Source organism: Pyxicephalus adspersus, chromosome 4 (genome assembly GCF_032062135.1).
Source record: "Pyxicephalus adspersus chromosome 4, UCB_Pads_2.0, whole genome shotgun sequence".
NCBI lineage: Eukaryota > Metazoa > Chordata > Amphibia > Anura > Pyxicephalidae > Pyxicephalus > Pyxicephalus adspersus.
In genome coordinates this window covers 79157187-79177260 of record NC_092861.1, presented here as the reverse complement: position 1 = coordinate 79177260, position 20074 = coordinate 79157187, and the positions used below count along the sequence as shown (strand labels likewise).

Genomic DNA, 20074 nt, shown 5'->3' with positions numbered 1-20074 from the left:
AGAATGTGTGGGAGCCAGGATGCAAAGTTATCCACAAATTGTGATACTGGGCCAGGGGGCGGTAGACAACAGCAACAATGAGGGGTAAGGGGCTAATAAGTCGGACAGAGTGGACTTCAAATGAAGTGAAAATGAGAGAGAGTGGGATAGAAAGAACTCTGTATGTACAGTTAGGTGAGAGAAGGAGACCTACACCACCCCCGACTTTGTTGCCAGGTCTGGGGGTATGTGTAAAGTGCAGGCCTCCATAGGAGAGAGCAGCAGCAGAGGCAGAGTCAGAGGAGGAAAGCCAAGTTTCAGTGAGAGCAAGAAAGTTGAGAGACTTAGAAAGAAGGAGGTTGTGTATGGAGGTTAGTTTGTTGCCAACAGATCTGGCATTCCATAGACTTCCAGAGAGAGGGGGTAAGGACTTATGGGTAGGGTGAATGGGGATGAGGTTAGGAGAAGGGAAGGTCTTGCTGAGAGTATATGGAAGGGGGAGGCTGTGTGGGGGACCAGGGTTGGGTGAGATGTCACCAGAGAGTAGTAGTAAAGTAAAAAGGTGCTGGAGCACAGAGAAATAAAGAGAGTGAAGGAGCAGAGACAATGAGTTATAAGAGTGATCAGCAAATGCATATAATACCCTATAGGACATGACAGAAATTTTCATTAGACAGTTGTTACCAAATCTCTTGTCCCCACTGGAAGCACTTTTTGCTCCCATGAGGATTCTAAGATGTAGGTCAGAGGTAGGCAAATTCCGGCGTTTAGGCCAGATACGGTCTAGCCAGTACTCCTGTCTGGCCTAATGCCCCCCTAGTTATTTATTGTTGAATCCGGCCTAATTGAATTTTAGTGTTATCGTGAGTTCCCTCAATATCATCGAGTTCCCGCACAGTAACCCCAATTACTATGCCTAAAAGGCAGAAGCAACGCACAGCTACCAGTCCCCGGCAGGTTGACCTCGAATGTTGTGTCTTCAACCTCAAATAGACTGACGAATTATTCTTCGTCCAATGTGGCAACAAAGCCCTGTGTTTAGTGTGCAACTTCACCAACAGCACTTTCAAGCGGTCGAATCTCAGAGGGCATTTCCATGCCAACCATTCGCACACGTACAGAGACCACTCCACGGATGAGCAGAAGACTGAGGCTGCTCGCTTGCAGTCGCGGTTGGAAAAAATCTTGCGTTGGACACTTTGTTTCTTCTGGCCTAGTGTGCCTTCTTGACCTCCTGAAATGGGCTAGAAGTCCAAAAAGTTTGCCGACCCCTGATGTAGGATTTTCACTTTCTTTCTGTTTCAATGATAATAATCATCAGGACAAATAAAGGAAGCTATCTTCTCAGCTGGGACACAGACCAGAACAAAAACTCAGCAGAGGATCTAGCTTTTTTCTAAACTATAAAACTGGTTTGCATACACTTTACAATAAAAACAAATATAAATAAAAGCTTTGTTTTTAAGTAATACCAAGCAAAGACGTAGCTTGTCAGATTCCCATGAAAGCAATATTGCCAAATCAAAGGCACTAGTTAATACATTGAGTCTCAAACACTTTTAGGTAGAACTCTAAAGTAAGTATGCTAAGCTTACTTTACTTTACTTTAAGTAAAGTAAGCTATACAGGTAGTCCCCAGGTTCCATACAAGATAGGGTCTGTAGGTTTGTTCTTAAGTTGAATTTGTCGAAAAAAGGGACATTATTTTAATAATCGCCATTGGGACAGATGTTTATCTCAACATATTAATGGGCAGTGAGGTATCAGTTACTGTAAAAAATATTCACTGTGAGTTAATCACAAACAAAGCAAAACAAAAAAATTTTTTATGAAGCCTAGACATTCATTAACTCCTGGAGTAAGCTGTGCTGCTTTAATATGCAAAAACAACTGCAGAGTTTGTCTTGGTCATTAAAGAGTTACAAGAGGCTGCAGAAAAAGCTGACCCCTAAGATCACCCACAACCTTAGCTGTGTTTAGCAAAAGATTTGTTCTGCAAGTTATGCAAACTGCCCCCTCTCCAAGCCTCCCTTGGTTTGTATCTATGAGAGGTCTCTATGTTGGATGTCCTAAACCTGGGGACTACCTTTATTATATATAGGGAACATTTAGTAATTTTGCTAAGCAGTACTCTGACACGTTTACTTTTTGTCTGAATTTTCTACAGAAGGATAGCATTGAACTTCCTTGTCGGACGAGTTTTATGGCAAGATTTGGGGAAAATTACTAGTGTGCTTATTACTGTTCTGCTTTCTGGAGACTATGACATGAGAAAGCAAAGCCCTCCATCTACAAAGATGTCCGCCTCCACATGGAGACTCCGCACAGTGCTGAAAAAGGCTTATGAGCCGGCTATGGGGGGAAACAAAATCAGCTGCTGGCAGACCACAAGCTATAGTGGTGCCTAGAATTTGTGCTGTGCTTGCTTCTTTTGTGCACTGGTATTTTAGTCCCTTTTCATAACATATGAATGCAACAACATATGAAATTAACGTGTAGATGATGCACTTTTTAAAGCTGAAAATAGTGGTGATTCCTGGGTCAGTCATAATACTAAGAATGACAGCGAATGTGGAGGCCCTCTAATGTCTAACAAATGCATGTATGACAGCATATTGGAGGTAATATTGGTAACATCACCGATAATTTTCAAGTACCCAGAATGAATAAAGTAACCCAGTATGTGGCAATCTTTTTTCTGTTCAGAAACAAAAATGGTTCATTGATCTGACCTTGATAGACCGAGGTAAAGATGTTACACTAAAAAGCAACACTTGCATTACCAGGAAATGATTCATTCTACACTGGCTACTAATGCACAGGCCTAGACTGTCTAAATGAAACAAAGACATTGACATGTGGTGGCCGACTCAGCAGAGTGTCAAATGCAGCAGTTTCCTTAAAATACTGGGTTCAATAGATCATTATAAGACACACCATTATAAGATGACTGCATTATGACTGACCAATTTGAATTGTAAAATAATAGCAGCAATTACATTTGAAGTCCACTGGGAACTGGTGTACGATTTTTAAACTTTCACACTCACTTCCTATTTATGCTAATGGACCCAAAGTATTTTTAGTGGAATCACTGATAAAAGCATTTCATTTTAAATGAGTTTAGTGAATAAAATCTGCACACATAATATGAATAAAATGTGCAAAAATGGAATGATCTATCAGGAAAGATGTACTTTATATAAGTACCATACAACATGTGTGCTATATTGAGAGAATTGAGAAAATAGAGTTCAAACTAAATCCTACAATACAGACATTTTTTTTTCTGTTTTGAATCAATTAGGCAAGGGTTAGAATTTTGGTCAGCACAGTCAGCGTTTTATTGCTGACTGTGACTCCACTTACATTCACCCCAAATATATACTATAAACCTGTACTATTCCTCTCTAGTGCTTTTTTTCGGCCTGTATTGAGTTTGTGCCCATATTCTGTTGTACAGCTCTTGTTTACCTCTAGTTCCCTCTTGTATTTCTCTCCTTTTTTCTTGCACCCATTTCATGTTCATTTCTTCTAATTTCTTAATTTCATTTCTTCTGCCCTATAAGGGCAACTTCTGTCATTTATGTCATATTCATCTGCTCTGTTTCTGTCACTCCTATACTTCTTATTTCTGTGTATCCTTTCCTCCACTTCTACTGCTTCTCCCCTACAAGTTTTCTTATCTATTTCCAATGTCCTTCCTATACTTCTATTTCTAGTCTTCTCATCTGACTCCACCACTTCTGTACTGCTTTTCTTTTTCAGTTTATTATCGTTCTCTGTACTGGTCATCTCCTCCACCCCAAGTGTCCCCCTGTACCGCTCCTGTCCTCTGCCTGCATCATTGCCATATTGCTAGACTCCTCCATCACCAATATATTTCAATACTGTACCTCTTCTCCACAAGTAGCTGCTATCTTCGTATCTTCGTCAAAATACTTCTTATTGCCCCTGCACTTTAAATGCCCTCCTGTCATATTGCACCTTTCCTCTTCTTTTACCATCCCCCTTTATATCTCACTTCCTCTTTTTTTTTTACTATCTCCCTTTACAGCTCATCTTTTCTTCCTCCATTTTCTCCCCTGTACCCCTCTTTTTATCTGTCTCCAGCACCTCCCCTGTGTTGTATAACGGTGCTGCAGGGAAGGATGGTAGACCCTCCGTGTCATTAGCTCAGTTGGCACAGACGTGCATCGGAGTCTCTAGTGGTGAGGATGTTACGCTGCGTGCAACTGCCAGGTTGCGGCCCCCGTGCACGCAGAAGCAGGTGACTGCTGACAAACAGGCAGCAGGCGAGGTTTAGGAACGTCAGACAGAATCGAGGTCAAACAAGCCAGAGGTCAGGGCAGGCAGCAAGCAGGGGTTGGTACATCCCAACAATCAGGAACAGGTGACACAAACTGGAACACCAGGAACCTGTGAGCAGAGCCAAAGGAACTCCTTGTTCAGACAACTTCCTTTTATGGAGGAGGTCATGAGGCAGAGGGAAATCACATGACTCGCTGGCAAGAGAACCCACCACAAGAGGGAGGCAGCTCAGGTGGTGTTCCCACTTCTGCCAGCAGATGGAGTGCTTCTGAAGAATATTCTGTTTCTCTGGGGTAAAGGGGCAGCACTCTACTGATCAGGTGACTTGGAGCAGGAAGTGACCAGCAGACAGGATTCCTGGACTGGGCTGCTGCTGAGGAATGTGAGGTGGGTGGTACAGACACAGGCACAAATTCTCTGGTCCTCCAGGGATCTGTAACACATTGCCTCTGTACTCTACAATAAACCAGGATCAGCTGTAGGGTAAGGGCCTTAGATTCCATGTTTTCTAATTCCATGCTTTGTCGTGTGATATTCAGAGGGGGATTAATGATGCAAGGTTCCTCTACTGTCTACTGCAGTATTACCTCCCCTGTATAGCTTGTCTCCCTATTCTTCCACATATTACTGGCTCTACAGCCTATCTGTGATTTCATGTATGGACTGGATGGTTTTGTGGTGTGTATTATCAATAAACTGTGTGTGTGTTCCGATGTTTTTTTTTTTTTTTTTAAACATTTGTTCTAGGAGCTGTCCCTACTTGAACTCTATAATGAATTGCGACAGCTTCCCAGGACAAGTTCCCTAGCATCAAACAATCCTAAGGGAAACTGTGGGATAAAACCAGCAGCACACATATAAATTATATTTGGTGACCTATGGATGTTGTGACACAGATGCTGCAAGGAGAATGTAATCCAATCAATTTGAGCTGTATTTGGAGCACACTTATAGCTAAATGGATAATTGGAGACACCCCCACCTATCTCTTTTTTCATATGAGAGTCCTTATTGGAGAGAGAGAGATCAAACAAGAGCATCTACTGTTGGACTGTCTCTTTGGAAATCCCAGATTGCTCCCAGAAGCACTTTGTCCCATCAGAGTACAATGTATTTAGTTTTTTAACTTTCAAATTTCAATTTAATTTCAATGAATAAAAACATTTTTTTTATTTACTGTTTTAGTTTCTCATTTGGTAATATGAATACTAAATAGGATGAGCTATTGTGTACACAGAATAAAGAGAAGGAGTAACCATTGTTGAGCGTGAAAAGAATTTCCTTGACAGGTTTTGTCTGCAACAGTCTGAAGCTGGAATATTGATTTCCTGGGCATTATGGATTAGAGCTGTGTAAAGCTGTACTAATTATGTTTCTATCCGGCAGGCACATCTCACACTGTAATTTATTAATTTGCCTTGTGTCCTTGCTTAACATGCAAGGCTTACAACAGAGGCTGTCTATGGTTTGCTAGTTTTCATAAACAGTTATAAAAAAAATAGCTAAATGCTTCTAGCAATTAGATTTATACTTACACAAAGCCTGCAAACCAACACAAAATATGAATGTGGTAGACACAATACATTTATAAAATAAGCAATCATTTTATTTAATGTTTATAATATTATTTCTTCTATCCTTATGTGATCTTATTTCAAATTTTTTTAGTTTTGCTTTCATGCTATTAATAAGGCTACGTATACACGTGCAATAATTATCGTTACAAAATAAATGATTAACGTCAGATCAACGATTATTCACGATTATTTTACAGTATTGTGTACAGTATTGTGCACAATACGATTTTTCAAAATAATCGTCCATAATCCTTGATCGGTCGTTAGTTGTTCGGTTTCTAACGATAATTATTGCACGTGTGTACGTAGCCTTTTGGATGAAGTAAATGATAGATCTGAAGAACATGTTGTAGACACCAAAAGAAGATATTTCTACAAGAAACGTATAAATTGTTGGAAAAACAAAAAATGATAGCATGTTAACAGCTATATGATAAATCAATAAAGTGAAATTTTCTTTTAAACAAAACTATGTAGACACAGAACAACAAAGTAAATATGCCATTCTTGCATGATTAAAATAATTGCCATGCTAAGCAAAAATAACAAAAGACATTAATGACAAGCCAGAGTAAGCTAAATGGCACTGTTAATAGAAATAGCTGTTTTGCAGTATGACGAGGTCATCTTTTTCAATACTCATCAATTTCTTAGAAGGTCATTAACAAAATAATTGCTTAGTTGTCATAAGTGGAAATTATTTCATTAAGTGATATGATCATTGGCTCATAAAACACTGTTACAAAGACAATATTACAAAGAATATATTACAATATTTTTCTCTTGCAGTAGGTCAGTAAAAAACGATTTGTTTTCTATTAAATCCAACCTAAAATAAAGCGCTTTCCAAAGGAACCAGAATTGAATATAATTACCGGGTGATAACATGAAGTCTACTGTACTCACCTATAAAAATGATATATAATGTAATATGTTGCTATCATGAGGTTTTTACGATTTGTAGTTGATTAATTGTGATTTACTACTTGTGGGAACTTTTGTGGCAGACATAGCCATGAGCAAAGGGAGACCTTTATCAGCAGAGGCATCTCTTGATCATTGTGTAATCAAGCCTGCTTTAAAGACTCCAGGGAGATCATTTGTCAATGTGTCCTAGCAGCAAAACAGAGCTAAAACTAACTCAGAGTATATAGAAAGACATTTATTACAGCTAGGCTATAAGTAACCTGAAACTAAAATGTAGTTTTTATTTTTTTATTTTTTTTTTAGCAATTTGTCAGATAAAATCTGCTTGATGATATGCTAAACAGATTGACAGATTATTAGGTTTAAAGAAAGCGGCACCAGTCCATTTACCCAATAGTATGCTTGTCACATGTCCTAAATGTATAGATAGACATTAGCAGTGATGATAAGGATGGTAAAAGTGGTAAGGCTGTGTAATGACTAAATGGAAAACATTATATTGCGTACTGGACACCTGTCATACTGTATACTCTTCACAAAGCAGTGGCCATTAACAACAAATACATTTTTTTTGTATTTTAATAGGATAACAAGAAAACATGATTTGAACTTACATTAATCGATAAGATTAATGGCTACCACAATTTTAATTACCAGACAAAACATTTTTGGTATGTGGACAAATGTCTTACAAATAAAACTGACCGATAAAATCTAAAAAATTGTGCTTGTAATGTTCTTTGAATCTTGTGGTCTTGGTGGAGTATCATGGTAATTTTTTGAAAGATGGCATTTGGTACTTTTGGCCCAATTTCCTGTTTTCTTTTTTTAAATATAGTTTTTCCTAGTTTTTAGTCTGTTAAGGTGCTGTTTGGATTGTTTGCTTATTTTCTTGTTTTTGTTTTTTAGTATTTTTTGTTGTTTTGTCTGTTTAACATTTTAAATATTTAAGTATGCCAAAACATATTTCTATACAATATTTTTTATTTACATGACACACACAAAGTACCTGATTAAAATGTTTAGTTGTAAACATGTAAATAAAAGGAATATATACAAACACAATATAGGCTTAATGTATTTCTATGTAACATAAGGGGCAGCAAAGTAATATCATGCCAGCACAGGGGTACTTGTCCCCCTGGCCACCATGAATAAATCTCAGCTGATGTAATTGCATTTTGCCATGTTTTGCAAATGAAGGTTTAGCTTTTCATACTTCCAGTAAAATTATAATTGGTTCCAACTATTGGAAATGAAAATTAAGTGCTGGGTTCTCATTTTTTATAACTAGCATAACTTTAGCTAATGCAAAGAAAGTAGGCTATTCAATGCATATTTTAAACCATATTTTAAAGTTTAATAAACATAATTTTAAATAAAAAATACTAGTTACTGTTCACAAAGTGCTAGAGTTCATTATTTTCTATGAATGGTAACATCAGCATCCTTCCAGAAAAGGGACCCTAGTTACAATCATTGATAGTGACTCATTCACAATCAGATAAATTGGTCCTAATGGAAAAATAGTTAAACTAAAAGAAGATACTATTGAGTTCAACCACATAACAACAATCATAAAATTGAAAACCTTGCAACCTTAATACCCCAAACCTCCACAAGTTCAGTGATGTTTAAAAAAAATCCTGCTGTTTCATTTTGTGTTTGCCAGTTAAATTTGCATTTAGAATTACATTAGTCAATGAAATGAAAAGTGATCATCCCACTATAGTACCTGTAGAAATAGGGCTTTTAGCATAATTAAAGGTACTGGGATTTCTCAGCACATGTGCTGTTTATGCAAATTACACCATTGGTTCCATAAATGCCGGGAAATAGGCTTTAAAAGATTCATGCACAAGGGGCCCAACAGCATGAGGCTAGCATTTCCAGGGCATCTGAAGGTGAACTTCTGCTCAATGCTGCTACAACTCGGGTGACATTGCAGGTACAAGTAAAAACAGATTAGTGCAAAGTAAGTATAATTATACTGTTTAGTCTGAGTCTTGAAATGAGTTATTGTTGCTGAGTCCTCATCAACCGGCAATGCCCCTACAATTTTAAAATATTGATTCAAATTATATCTTCTATGCAGTCCATTAAAGTGTTTTTTTTAGTTTTATAAAGAGTGTTGCAAAGAGAAAGAACGGGGGCTGCAGTGAGCAGTACCAGTATCACTGCCCCAGCTATCAAATGTGATCCTGAAGCAGAAATGAACCTGCTCTTAAAGCAGAACTTTCAGCAACAAAAAAAACTTTTCGACGTAACTTTGTCAATCCCTCTGCAAACCAAGTCCAGTTGGTTCCACATCGTCCTGCCTTGCTTCTTTCTGGCACAGACAGGACAGCTTGTGTGGCCATCTTCTTCCTTCTTCATACAACACACGATCACACACTGTGCAAGCATTGGATCAGGTGATGCATCTTCCTAAAAATGTAAAAAAGGTGCCTATATCTGTGCACATGCGTGAGATCATCACTTTTAATTTCCATTTCTGGAAAGAACTAAATCGGGCATACGCAGAAGGATTTTGTAATGTAATTATTTTTCAGGAAGGAGCCCTTTAAAAATTAAAAAAAAACACCTACTGCTTCTCCCAGTGCAGCGTAACCCTCTATTTAAACCAGGCCTAGATTCACCTGACGCTTGGGATGGTTTACTCCCTTTTGGAGAGGCTCTCTATTATTAGCTGGGAGGAAATTTGTGAGACCCACCGAGCACTGAATAGTGAATTGTTTCGTTTTATCAAGTTATGGCATTGGATAAAGTCTTTATTATCCGGGGTGAATCTCTCGAATAAGCTGACATCCTTTGAGCATATCTGTATGAGAACGCCTCTCTGTCCGAAGCTGATTTCTATAGTCTATTCACAATTTTCCAAAATCTCTTGGGCTTCCACACATGTATACAAAATACAATGGGAAGGGGACCTTAAGGGCAGATGAATAATGGTTCCGCACATGGGTGGGAATAGCAACCTGCGCCATGAATGTTCTTACCTTAGAGTCTGCCTTTAAGGTGATGATGAGATTGTATATGGTACCTTCCAAAATGAAGTATATCTCTCCATCAGTGGGTATTTCTAAACCAATTAGCAGGGAGCCCTGGGTAGCATTGCTGCATTTTCAAATGCATGGCTTAACCAAGGTTCAATTAAATAGTGCATTTATATTCTGATTGCTGCTAAACAAAGCACTGGAAAACCCAAGCATTACCGTTTTCTGAGGTTTCAAGGCAGGTTGATAATACATTTCTTAACAAAAAACTTTCCAGTATCCTGACTGATTCCCATGAAAAATGTAGTACTGTATGGGAACCTTGGCAGCAATACTTTTTGCCAAATGTGGGTCTTGGCTAACTAATTTTGTGTTCTGTTTATATGAGGGTCGCTAAAATCAGTCCCTTTTGTCTCAAGATTATTCAACACAGAACATGCGGTCTTATCCGTTTATCCCTTCCCCTGTTTCCCCTAAATACCTCTTGTATTCCCTCTTGTTTTATTCTTCCCTTTTTCTTTTCATTGTAACTGTTTTGTCATGACTACTTGAGTCACCCCCTTCTGTGTTGTTTTTCTAGTTTGTACAACTGATTATTGCACTTGTTATCTATGTGGACATGACATTTTTTACTGTATGTTATATTCATTTGTTCTTGTTATAAAACACCTTGGTAAAACTAATAAAAAAGGATTCTAATCGAAAAAAAACAAAAAACATTTTACATATATAGTACATATAAAAGGGTTAGCTATCATTTTATATCATTTGAGTATATATACATAATTTCAGTTTTTTGGAATTTTATATTTTGGTATTCCAATAATATTCCTTATTGGAATATTATCTTACCATGTCCCAGTATTCAAGGATACAGATCTTTTGTGTGTGTGTGTGTGTGTGTGTGTGTGTATATATATATATATATATATATATATATATATATATATATATATATATATTATATATTGCATTAAAGTATATTGATCTTCTAGGTAAAATTGTTCTGGATGACTTTATGGCTTCTCTTAAAGATTTCACTAGCCAGCTGAGACATAGAATATGGCTCATTTTCATGATTGATTGCACTCTTCACTGTGCTGTTTTATCAATATTATAAAGTGGGTAGTTTTTCCAATAATTAGAAATAGTGTCATGTCCCAAAGCTGCTTTAAGGGCTCACTCATATATAGAAATCATACCACCATGAACCTTTAATTAATACAAGGCAAAGTCATTTAATTAGCTTCATAGTTCATACATAATGGTTTCATCTAAAGGTCACAACTTTGTCAGGCTGTATTGTCAGTTCTAAGGTGAAAAACTGAAGAATTGATTCAGTATTCTAAGATTACATGGATAAATGAATCCAACATGCAACAAAATACACCATAATGAAGTACTGAAATATGGAAAACAATTAAGTGAATGTAAAATGTCTGTCCTAAAAAGATTTGTTCTTTCTTTAAGTTACAATAATAAAGCCACATAATAAAAAATGACCTCTTTTACTTCACAATTTCTAAGACTTATGAAAGCTCTCTTCTATTGCACAGTGTCTGCTAGCCATGAACTAAAATGTAACTGCACAAACTTACCTTTACTTAGTTAGTAAATCTTTGAGAATAAAAATGCAGCAAAAAATCTAAATATACACTTGATGTCTAGCCAGTATCATCAATTTGTGTCACATGTCTTTTGAATGACCCACATTAAATTGTCCTAATGATCCTAAATACTCAGGCATGTACAGAACAGTTATTTCCACAGTGTTAGGTGAAAACAGATCCAGAGATTCATTGTTTTTTAAACTATTAAACGCTTTCCAGCAGTGTAGGAACTATTGGATAGACATCTTATGCATTTTTTAGCTTCACACAATGTTTCTTTTGGGAATAAAAATAAGCTTGAAGATTTTTAAATTTATGAGTACACAGCATCCGCCCGCAGTACAAAGCTCTCTGATCTTCACAATGCATTGTTTTGTTATAAAGAGAGGGGGTTGCAGCCATATTTATTTACTCTTACAAAATCAATAGATATTCTCTAGCATGCCTGGTCCTCAAGGATTTATATTAGTGTGTATTTCCCCAAAAACTAGGTAGAGGCACAGATGCATTAATTAGTAACAGCCTGATGTTTGTGCTGCTCTGGCAGACACAACCAACCAAGGTCCACTGGGAAAATAGCCACCATTATTGTTTAGGGAAGTGCTGCTGATTGCAAATTCTGTAAGATCATGCCTGCACAACAGACTGTTCATGGATACTGATGGCGGTCTAAAGGTAAAACTCCAGTCAAGTGTTTTTTTGTCTTTTCTTTTTTTTTGGGTTATATATGATACAAATATACCCTGGAGAGAATGGGCCTGATTTAATAAAGCTCTCTAAGACTGAAGAAGTTAGACTACCATGGGAGAAGCTGGGTGATCTATCAGTTCTGGAATTGATCTAGTCCAGGATTGAAAACATTTGCCAAGTTAAAGAAAATGATTTCATGACTGCCTGTGTTGGGGATGCTTTCTTACTGTCAAAGTACAGGAACAAAGTTTAGATCTCCTACGAAAGCGGGAAACCACCTAGCAGTAGTTTCTAACTCTTCCCGACTACTGGCTCCAAGGAAATTTTTTTTACTGGAATTCTACTTTTAACACCGATCAATATAATTGTGAAACTTTGAGGAGAACTGAAAAAAATGCATTGTTAGAAGCCTTGATGACAGGGGTTGGGCATCACTTTTCACTGCTCTGTCAGCAAGATTTAAAAGACAACTGCCCATTCTTTTCCTATTTTGTCATGGAAAATGTTACATTTCACCAAGCACTGAAATTTGTGTTGGTATTATTTAGGATGTATTTATTAGCACAACCAAAAATAGTCTACAGCAGGGGTGCCCAAAACTCCGATCGCGATCTACTGGTCGATTGTGGAGCCCTGCCTTACCCCTCCCTGCTGTTTACCAGCAGCCCTGCTGCACCTCGATAAGAATGCTGAGGATGACGTTCAGTGTGTGGGAAGGCTCGTGCAACAGTGGGGAGGGAGGCAGAAAGGGTAGAAGGGCAGTGCTAGGAGGCCAAGTCAGTTCAGGCTCGCTGTCATTCTCCTATGACAGATGAACTGTAGCTTTCCTGTCACTATAGTCTTGTAGTGCAATGTCTGTGCAATGTTCTGCTATTCAATGTCTCATTAGTTTCAGTCACTTCACTATACTCGGTATATTTATATTTAAATAAATATATGTTTATTTTTTTCATTTTTATTGTTGGTAGATCATTTTGACATTTGACTCATTTTGAGTCATTTTAAAAGTAGCTCGCAAGCCAAGTGTGGGCACCCCTGGTCCACAGAGTGGTCTGAGAAACCTATAATTGTTCCTGAGCCTCTATCAGCCTACTGTTACCGTCATTTGCCAGACCATTCTGAGCCTCTAATACCCTGCTGCTACAGCTGAATGCTGGGTCTTTTTGAGCTTGCTGCTACCTATTATTTTACGATGATTCACTACTATAATGGACAGCCAAATTTGCCAATGGAAGTATGCACAATATAGAAAAGAGCAGGCAAGCCTTGGTATTGTCAAGAAGATAGATATCTGAACTAATTATAGTTTGTAGAGGCTGCGGCAAATATGGGCAGGTATTTTATTCCTGTAGTAGTTTTGTGTTGCTGAAAGATAAAAGTGTTCTGTTTTTCTTTTCAGGTGTTGTTTGGTGCATGAATAATTCTTTAATTGCAGCGATAGATCAAAATTTGGAGATGCAATCTCCTAGAATACCTGGCAGAAAACGAGGGAGGCCCCCACTCCATTCCAATCCTCTGAAAATGACAGTCCATAACATATATTCTGGCTCTGCTGGATCCATCCCACCTGTAAAAATTCCAAAGAAGAGAGGAAGGAAACCTGGTTTCAAGGTACTAACCAGAAATGTAATTATATATAGTGTATAACTTTTGTGATCTCTGTAAAGGAGTAAAAGCTAAAACAACTGCTGTACAATGAACAAGTAAATATACTTTTTAGACTGACCAGTAAAAAAAAAAATGTTTAAATAATGAAGTGTGTGCACACTACTGAATAAGTGTAATGTCCACAAACATTTTAAATAAGCAGTCACAGAAGGTATTTTTTTTAGGGTTTTCAGTATACCATATAAATGTTTTCACTATACCATATAAATGATTTTCTGTATATCACTGTTATGTGAAAAGTAAGCAAAGTTTCTAACAAGGGAGTCAATTTTCTTGCAATTGAGAAATTAGGGTCATGTTCAGGCTAGCTGTTTTTGCAAGTCCACTCCAAGTTGCTTGCAATAAATGGTTAACATTGGACTAAATGCATCTGTTCATTATCCATTTTTGTAGGTGGTAGCAGGAAGTAACTTTGCTATGTGTTTTTTTGTTGGATGTTACAGGCTGCATCCATGGTTTTTACAAGGGATTTCAATTCACAAAGCAACACCAAGGTGGAAAAATAGGAACAGCTTTGCTTGGCTTTTGCAGCCACATGCAGCTTAGCAGCGACAGCATGTTAACACTTCTGGACACCTTAGGCTCTGTTTATAAAACAGGGAATCTGACATTCTCTCAAAGATTCCCTGGTGGGAATAAATTCCTGCCATTGAAACACATGGACCTGTAATCTCCCACAAGAGAATGCTTGATTCCCTGTTTTAAAAAAAGAGCTCCTTGTGTTTAATATTAGGTATCTGGGGGTGGCTAAATTCCGCTAGTCTGCACATGCCCTAAAGGTACTTATTTTTGTAACCATTAGCTATTTGTTGTATTGAGTATTTAATGCATACACTGGGACCTACTGTTGTTTAACAGGGTATATTTAGTGGTTTTGTACATTATATATACACTTATATCTTAGGGTCAGGAGTAAAACAATGTTTTAAATCGATATATAAATATGAAATGATGGTTATTCATAATTTGTGTTATCCTTTTGTGTCATTATATGGAACAAATAGCTTAGTTTCACACATATACTGGCTTTACTTAGCCCCTTTGCTGTTAATGGAGGTCTGTAGCTCTTTCTGCAATATACTGACAAGTGAAGATACCTCATCCCTCAAATAAATTTGATCCAAAACCCTTGAAGTTTCCTTTTTAAGTCTTGGGTGATGTCTAGTAAAGATGCGTTCTTTAAGCGTTTGCAGGTAGTCATTGTCTTCTATCACTCATTCTTCTTACACACCGTTCAATGCCATATAAAGAATGATAGTATTCATTATTACATCATTTATTGTCTGTGTTCACTGATCCTGATCATAATAGAAGCGAGGGTGACAGCACCTGAGCCAGGAAAAGAAAAGGGATGATAATATGATCATTGTCTTCTTTGATGTTCTGCAATGATTGATTATATCTGTTAGTAGGGCCATCCAATACTAGATCAATACTGTATGTGATGTAGCAATGTTGGAGAGCTACCTAAATCATATTGTCTGGGCTCAATAATATCACACTGTTACAATAAAAAGGACAAGAACACAAACACACTATACTATATTATAGAAACATCTAACCTGTATTTTATTGCAGCTTCATGTTTGGAAGTTTCACTTCTGCACAGATGTTCCGTGCTTCAATTTCTGCTATTATAATTTATTTGGTTTATGGGGAACATAGTAAATAATCAAATTAGCACATGCTGTACATTTTATATACTACTGCTTTTATAAAAAAAAAACTTGTATAGGTATTTATCTTTACAGTAGGCATGGTTATATGAATAAAAGCTTTCTGCAATGAAATAAAGATTTATGTTCAGTCTTCATCTTTTTTTACCCACCACTTAAAACAAAAACAGAAGTACATAGCATGTGATAAGCTAGCTAATGTGGTTTAAATCGTTCAGCGACAAACAGTGGCACATATAAAACAAGCATATTCATAGGAAGAAGAATGAACTGAAAATTGGCCCTCAATAGGATTCTTTAAACTAGCTTTGTTCTGTGTTATATTTCTGCAAAGTTAAAAACAATTGGCTCCGAGTTGCATGTGTTAGCTCACCATCCTTGGTTAGATAGAACCCCCAATGTACAGTGACTTGTTTTATTTACACGCTCAAAGAAATAGAAATTTAAAATAATAGCTGGGGAATCTGAACCAAAGTAAATACCTTTTTCTGTTTGAGGTCAATAGGTGTTAACTTTTTAGATATAATTGTAGGCTAATGTGTAGATTTGCCTAAACATATGATTATACTAGACGCCAACAGTGACAATGCATGCTTTCGCCAGGGGAGCAATGATAGCTGATGGGATCACTGATCATACTCTATATTCCCAATAAAAGGCTAAGGAAGATTACCAAGGTATTAATGCAGTATTCAACCACTATTACCAAAATAATTACACTATTTTAAAGTATTCTCATACTTGCATACAAAAAACGTACTATTAACAGGGATCGGCATAATAGTACCTGAATAGTTATGTTTTTTTAATGAAGGTTTAAAATGAAGATTCAAGCCGTGATTATTGTAAGCATACCTTGCAGTGTTAGAATATGCCCTAACCCCTGCTACTTTTGCTGGACAGCTTGATCTGTATCTAAATGTGTCAAATCTAACAAGCACATGTGGCAGTTTCAAGGGTTTTGCTTTTTGAACCAACTCACTTAACTGATTCTGACAATTGATGCCTTAATCTTTATATAAAGTATAAGCAATATTCAGAGTTCCAGTTTTAAAATTTATGCTAGAGTTAAATTGTCATGAAAAGTGCCCCAGCTCTGTTATACAGACACTTCGAGAGGAATAAACCCCCTTTTCCTTTAACATGAATGCAGTCAAGCTCTGAATATGGTAAATTACCAATTTGACATTGCCCCAAAGCTAACACACAGGCCCCTTTGTTTCTCTTTTCATTTTATTTCCAAAGTTGTATCCATCAATTCCTGAACCCTACTGCGCAGGGATATATTTAGTGTGCTCACTTGATTAATTTTCCAAATTGTTTCTGCTTTTTACAACACCCACTTTGACAATTCTTTATGCTATCCATTTCTAAATGTCACAGATTATTCAGACTGTTTTTTTGAGCTCATCAGGATTAGGCAATCCATGACGCTCTCAATGACTCCATCACCATGGTGACAAAATTTAATTTGTAAAACCTACACTGCCTATCTAATGTCTGAATTCCATTAATTTTTCTTTTTTGCATTCTATGCAATGTCATTGCTGTACATTGCTGTCGTTTCTTTTCCCTCATTGCACAGATTTGACATAAGCAGCTAGTACAAAGCAATGTTCAGGAGGGGATAACATTTCCTTGTTTACATTTTAACTAACTAAAGATTATTTATTAAGTTAGTTTTAATGTACATATTTTGTGCATACTAATGGTGGTCCCTAAAATAAAAATTATTTTTAATATAACTGTGAAATTCATTGAGTCCTTGGTTTGGGGCAAACATGTAGCTAGAAAGGTCACATTTCCGTGTGAGTACCAGAGGTGCCTGCATACACTGCAGTAGCTTTCAGCACCATAACTCTTAAGCATAAATGCCAAGGTGTTGGCCCATCACTAAAATGGCCTGCCTTACTGGACCAACAGGAATGTATAAGGAGAAGCAGAAAAACTATAAGGCAATGCTTTTCCCAAACCAATGCACCTAGCATTTATGTGAGGCAGGATATAACTGCTGCAGATATGTGCAGTTATTTCTAGAAGCTTGCAATTTGTTTGTGTCAGAAATTGTTTTCCTTGACTTAAACTTTTAATGAGAAAAGCACAATGGCTGCCATGGCTAAACTCTCCTGTAAAATCTAGTTGCATGACTGTCACCCTTGACCTCTTGCTAATACTAAGGGCTTGATTTACTCTCCATGATTGGAGAAGATAGAATACATTGGGACAACCTGGGTAAACCAGAAAACCTGTCTATCTTCTCCAGTTCTGTTGAGCTTTAACAAATCTGGACCTAAGGGTATCTGATGTGGATATGGATGATGATGGATGATGGACTTAAGCCTTATTTCTGACTTGCCTGACTTGTTGTACGTCAGAGACTTAAAGTACTGGACCAATGGGTTAGTGCAACCGCCACAAAAAATTGGAATTGGCATATTTGAAATTAGTACAGTTATAGCAACCCAAATGTTTCTCTTTTTACCAGTTAATTTAGTCACTCCACAGATTGACTATCTCAAGACTTTTCAAAAAAAAGCTAAGTTGTGTAAACTACCATAACTCAGGCACTGCTGCAGAAATTGAGCAGATTTAGAAAATGTTATCAGAGTCATTAGGCCCATTGCATCCAGACTAAATTGTGTACCAATAGATGCATCCTTCAAATATGAGCTCCTGTGGAAGCAACACAAACCCTTCATGGTGAACATAGGCTGTCATGAAGATCAAGCACAGATCAGCATCCAGTACATATCCATAAGTACATTTTTCTAAAAACATGTGCAGTGATCAGTCTTGCATTCAGTGTCCACAACATAAACTAATATTCCTAATAAAACAGCACTTTTTTTTGGTACACAGCTGAAGTCACAGGAAGCGCCACATATGGTATTTCTACAGCAATATGGGATGCTGCTTCAAAACACAGTTGGCCATGTGGGAGATCATGGGCACTTATTTAACTCTTTCAGTTCCTCCTGTAGAAGGTATAGAATTATTCTCTGAACTCTTGTATAAATAAAACATTATTCAACTAAAAAAGTGAAATATAGTTTAGTTCTTAGCTTATTTGATTGCAGACAGATTTTTGCAAAAAATGTTTATTACTGTATACAATATACTTCCTATATTCATCTACATATCACAACACATTATCATGCAGGATGCTTTATTATTTGATACATTGTGCTTTTGTCTGATTATATATATAAAATAATATATATTATTTTGTCTGATTTGAGATTATATAGAATACTTCAGTGTGTTTTTTTTCATGCAGTTGGAATGCTTATCCTTATTCAGAGCACAAGTCTAGGCCAAACGTTTTAAAATGTATTTTGAATAGATAAGGTAAGGGTTAGAGCATCTTTGTTTTTTAAGGATACCTATGTCCATGTTGTAATTAATTCCCCTAATGTCTGTCAGCACAGAAAGTAATCTCTCCAGGAAGTCAACTATTTTTTTTAAATGTAAATTTGTAAATTTTTTAACCTCCCTGGGGGTGGTGGTCTGAAAAGTGAGTATTTTTAAATGTAAAAGCGGTAAATTTAAAAATACACATTATTTTAAATTTCCCGTCTGGTCCCACCTACCAGCCCCATGGTCCCGCCCTTAAGCCTAAGGCTTGGAAGCAGATGCCTGGCTGGCATCTGCTTCCCCTGGTCTCACATCCCTAACGTTCACATGCCGGGCACCCCACGGGCACAACTGGAGGACGCCGCTGGAACATGGGAACCTAGGTAGGACTTTAAAACTCCCTGGCAATTCCACCCCGTGTGTGGCTTGGGGTCACCGCTTTTGTCACTGAAAATTAACCCCAAGCCACACATTTGGGAATACCGCCAGGGAGGTATTTCATCATATACAGAAAGAAAATACAGATCCATACAAAAGTATAACAGAACGTTAGGCATTACAATATGAGCCAACTTCCAACTATATAGCAAACATGAACAGAATAAAGTGAATACAATTCTGGTATGGGTTTCATGCTGTGGAGTCAACAGTTACATACATCACACAATAGGTTCAAAAGTCTGACCCCTCCCTCAGCATGAGCTATTTGTGTATTATCCAGTTAGCTTGATTAAAATACACCAAATGCATAGCCCTGTGTGAAATCCACAAAAATCTTGTAATACCCGTATGGAAGATTCAACAACATATACAAGGATAGAGATATCTAAAAAAAGGGGTAAAGGTAAATATTAGAGAGGAATAAGGGGGAAAAAGAAGGAAGGGCCATGAATCTCAATCAGGAGACAAAAGCTATCTTTAATAGCGGAGAAGAGATATAAGGACTTTTATTGCTTCTTGTTTCTTTCTATTTTTTCAACCTAAATATCTAGCATTGGCATTACATGGACAGCAAACAAAGTAAATATCCCCTTATATAACTCTTTCTTGCTCCATCCAAAGCTAAAAATGGTGTTGTTTAGCTATAATAGATGCCAACATCATCACTGATAAAGGACTTGAGATACAATGTGCTTCGTATAATTCTAGCAAATGTACAAAACCAGTGTTGATATTTGATTTTGTGTGCCAGCCATCTTGGCATGGCAGTGCTGTCATAGCCTCTGGTAGTGGAACTTACAGCTGGGTAGGTGAGCAGTTATTGACCTTGATATCTGTCATCTACA

At 37.2% G+C, this 20074-nt stretch overlaps 1 protein-coding gene across 5 annotated transcripts in view; it reads left to right on the top strand.

Annotated features, from left to right (window-relative positions):
* SCML4 (Scm polycomb group protein like 4) overlaps positions 1 to 20074 on the top strand; it is a 62124-nt gene that overhangs the window by 15784 nt on the left and 26266 nt on the right. For 4 of the 5 annotated variants that reach the window (XR_011920359.1, XM_072408724.1, XM_072408726.1 and 1 more), the window contains exon 2: positions 13490 to 13701. Coding sequence is in view for 4 of the 5 variants with exons in the window: in XM_072408724.1 (XP_072264825.1) it covers positions 13504 to 13701 (198 nt within the window). In the remaining variant the exon portion in view is untranslated. Of the gene's footprint in view, positions 1 to 12030; positions 12076 to 13489; positions 13702 to 20074 lie in introns of those variants that run through there. The other variant, XM_072408725.1, reaches the window with a different exon arrangement.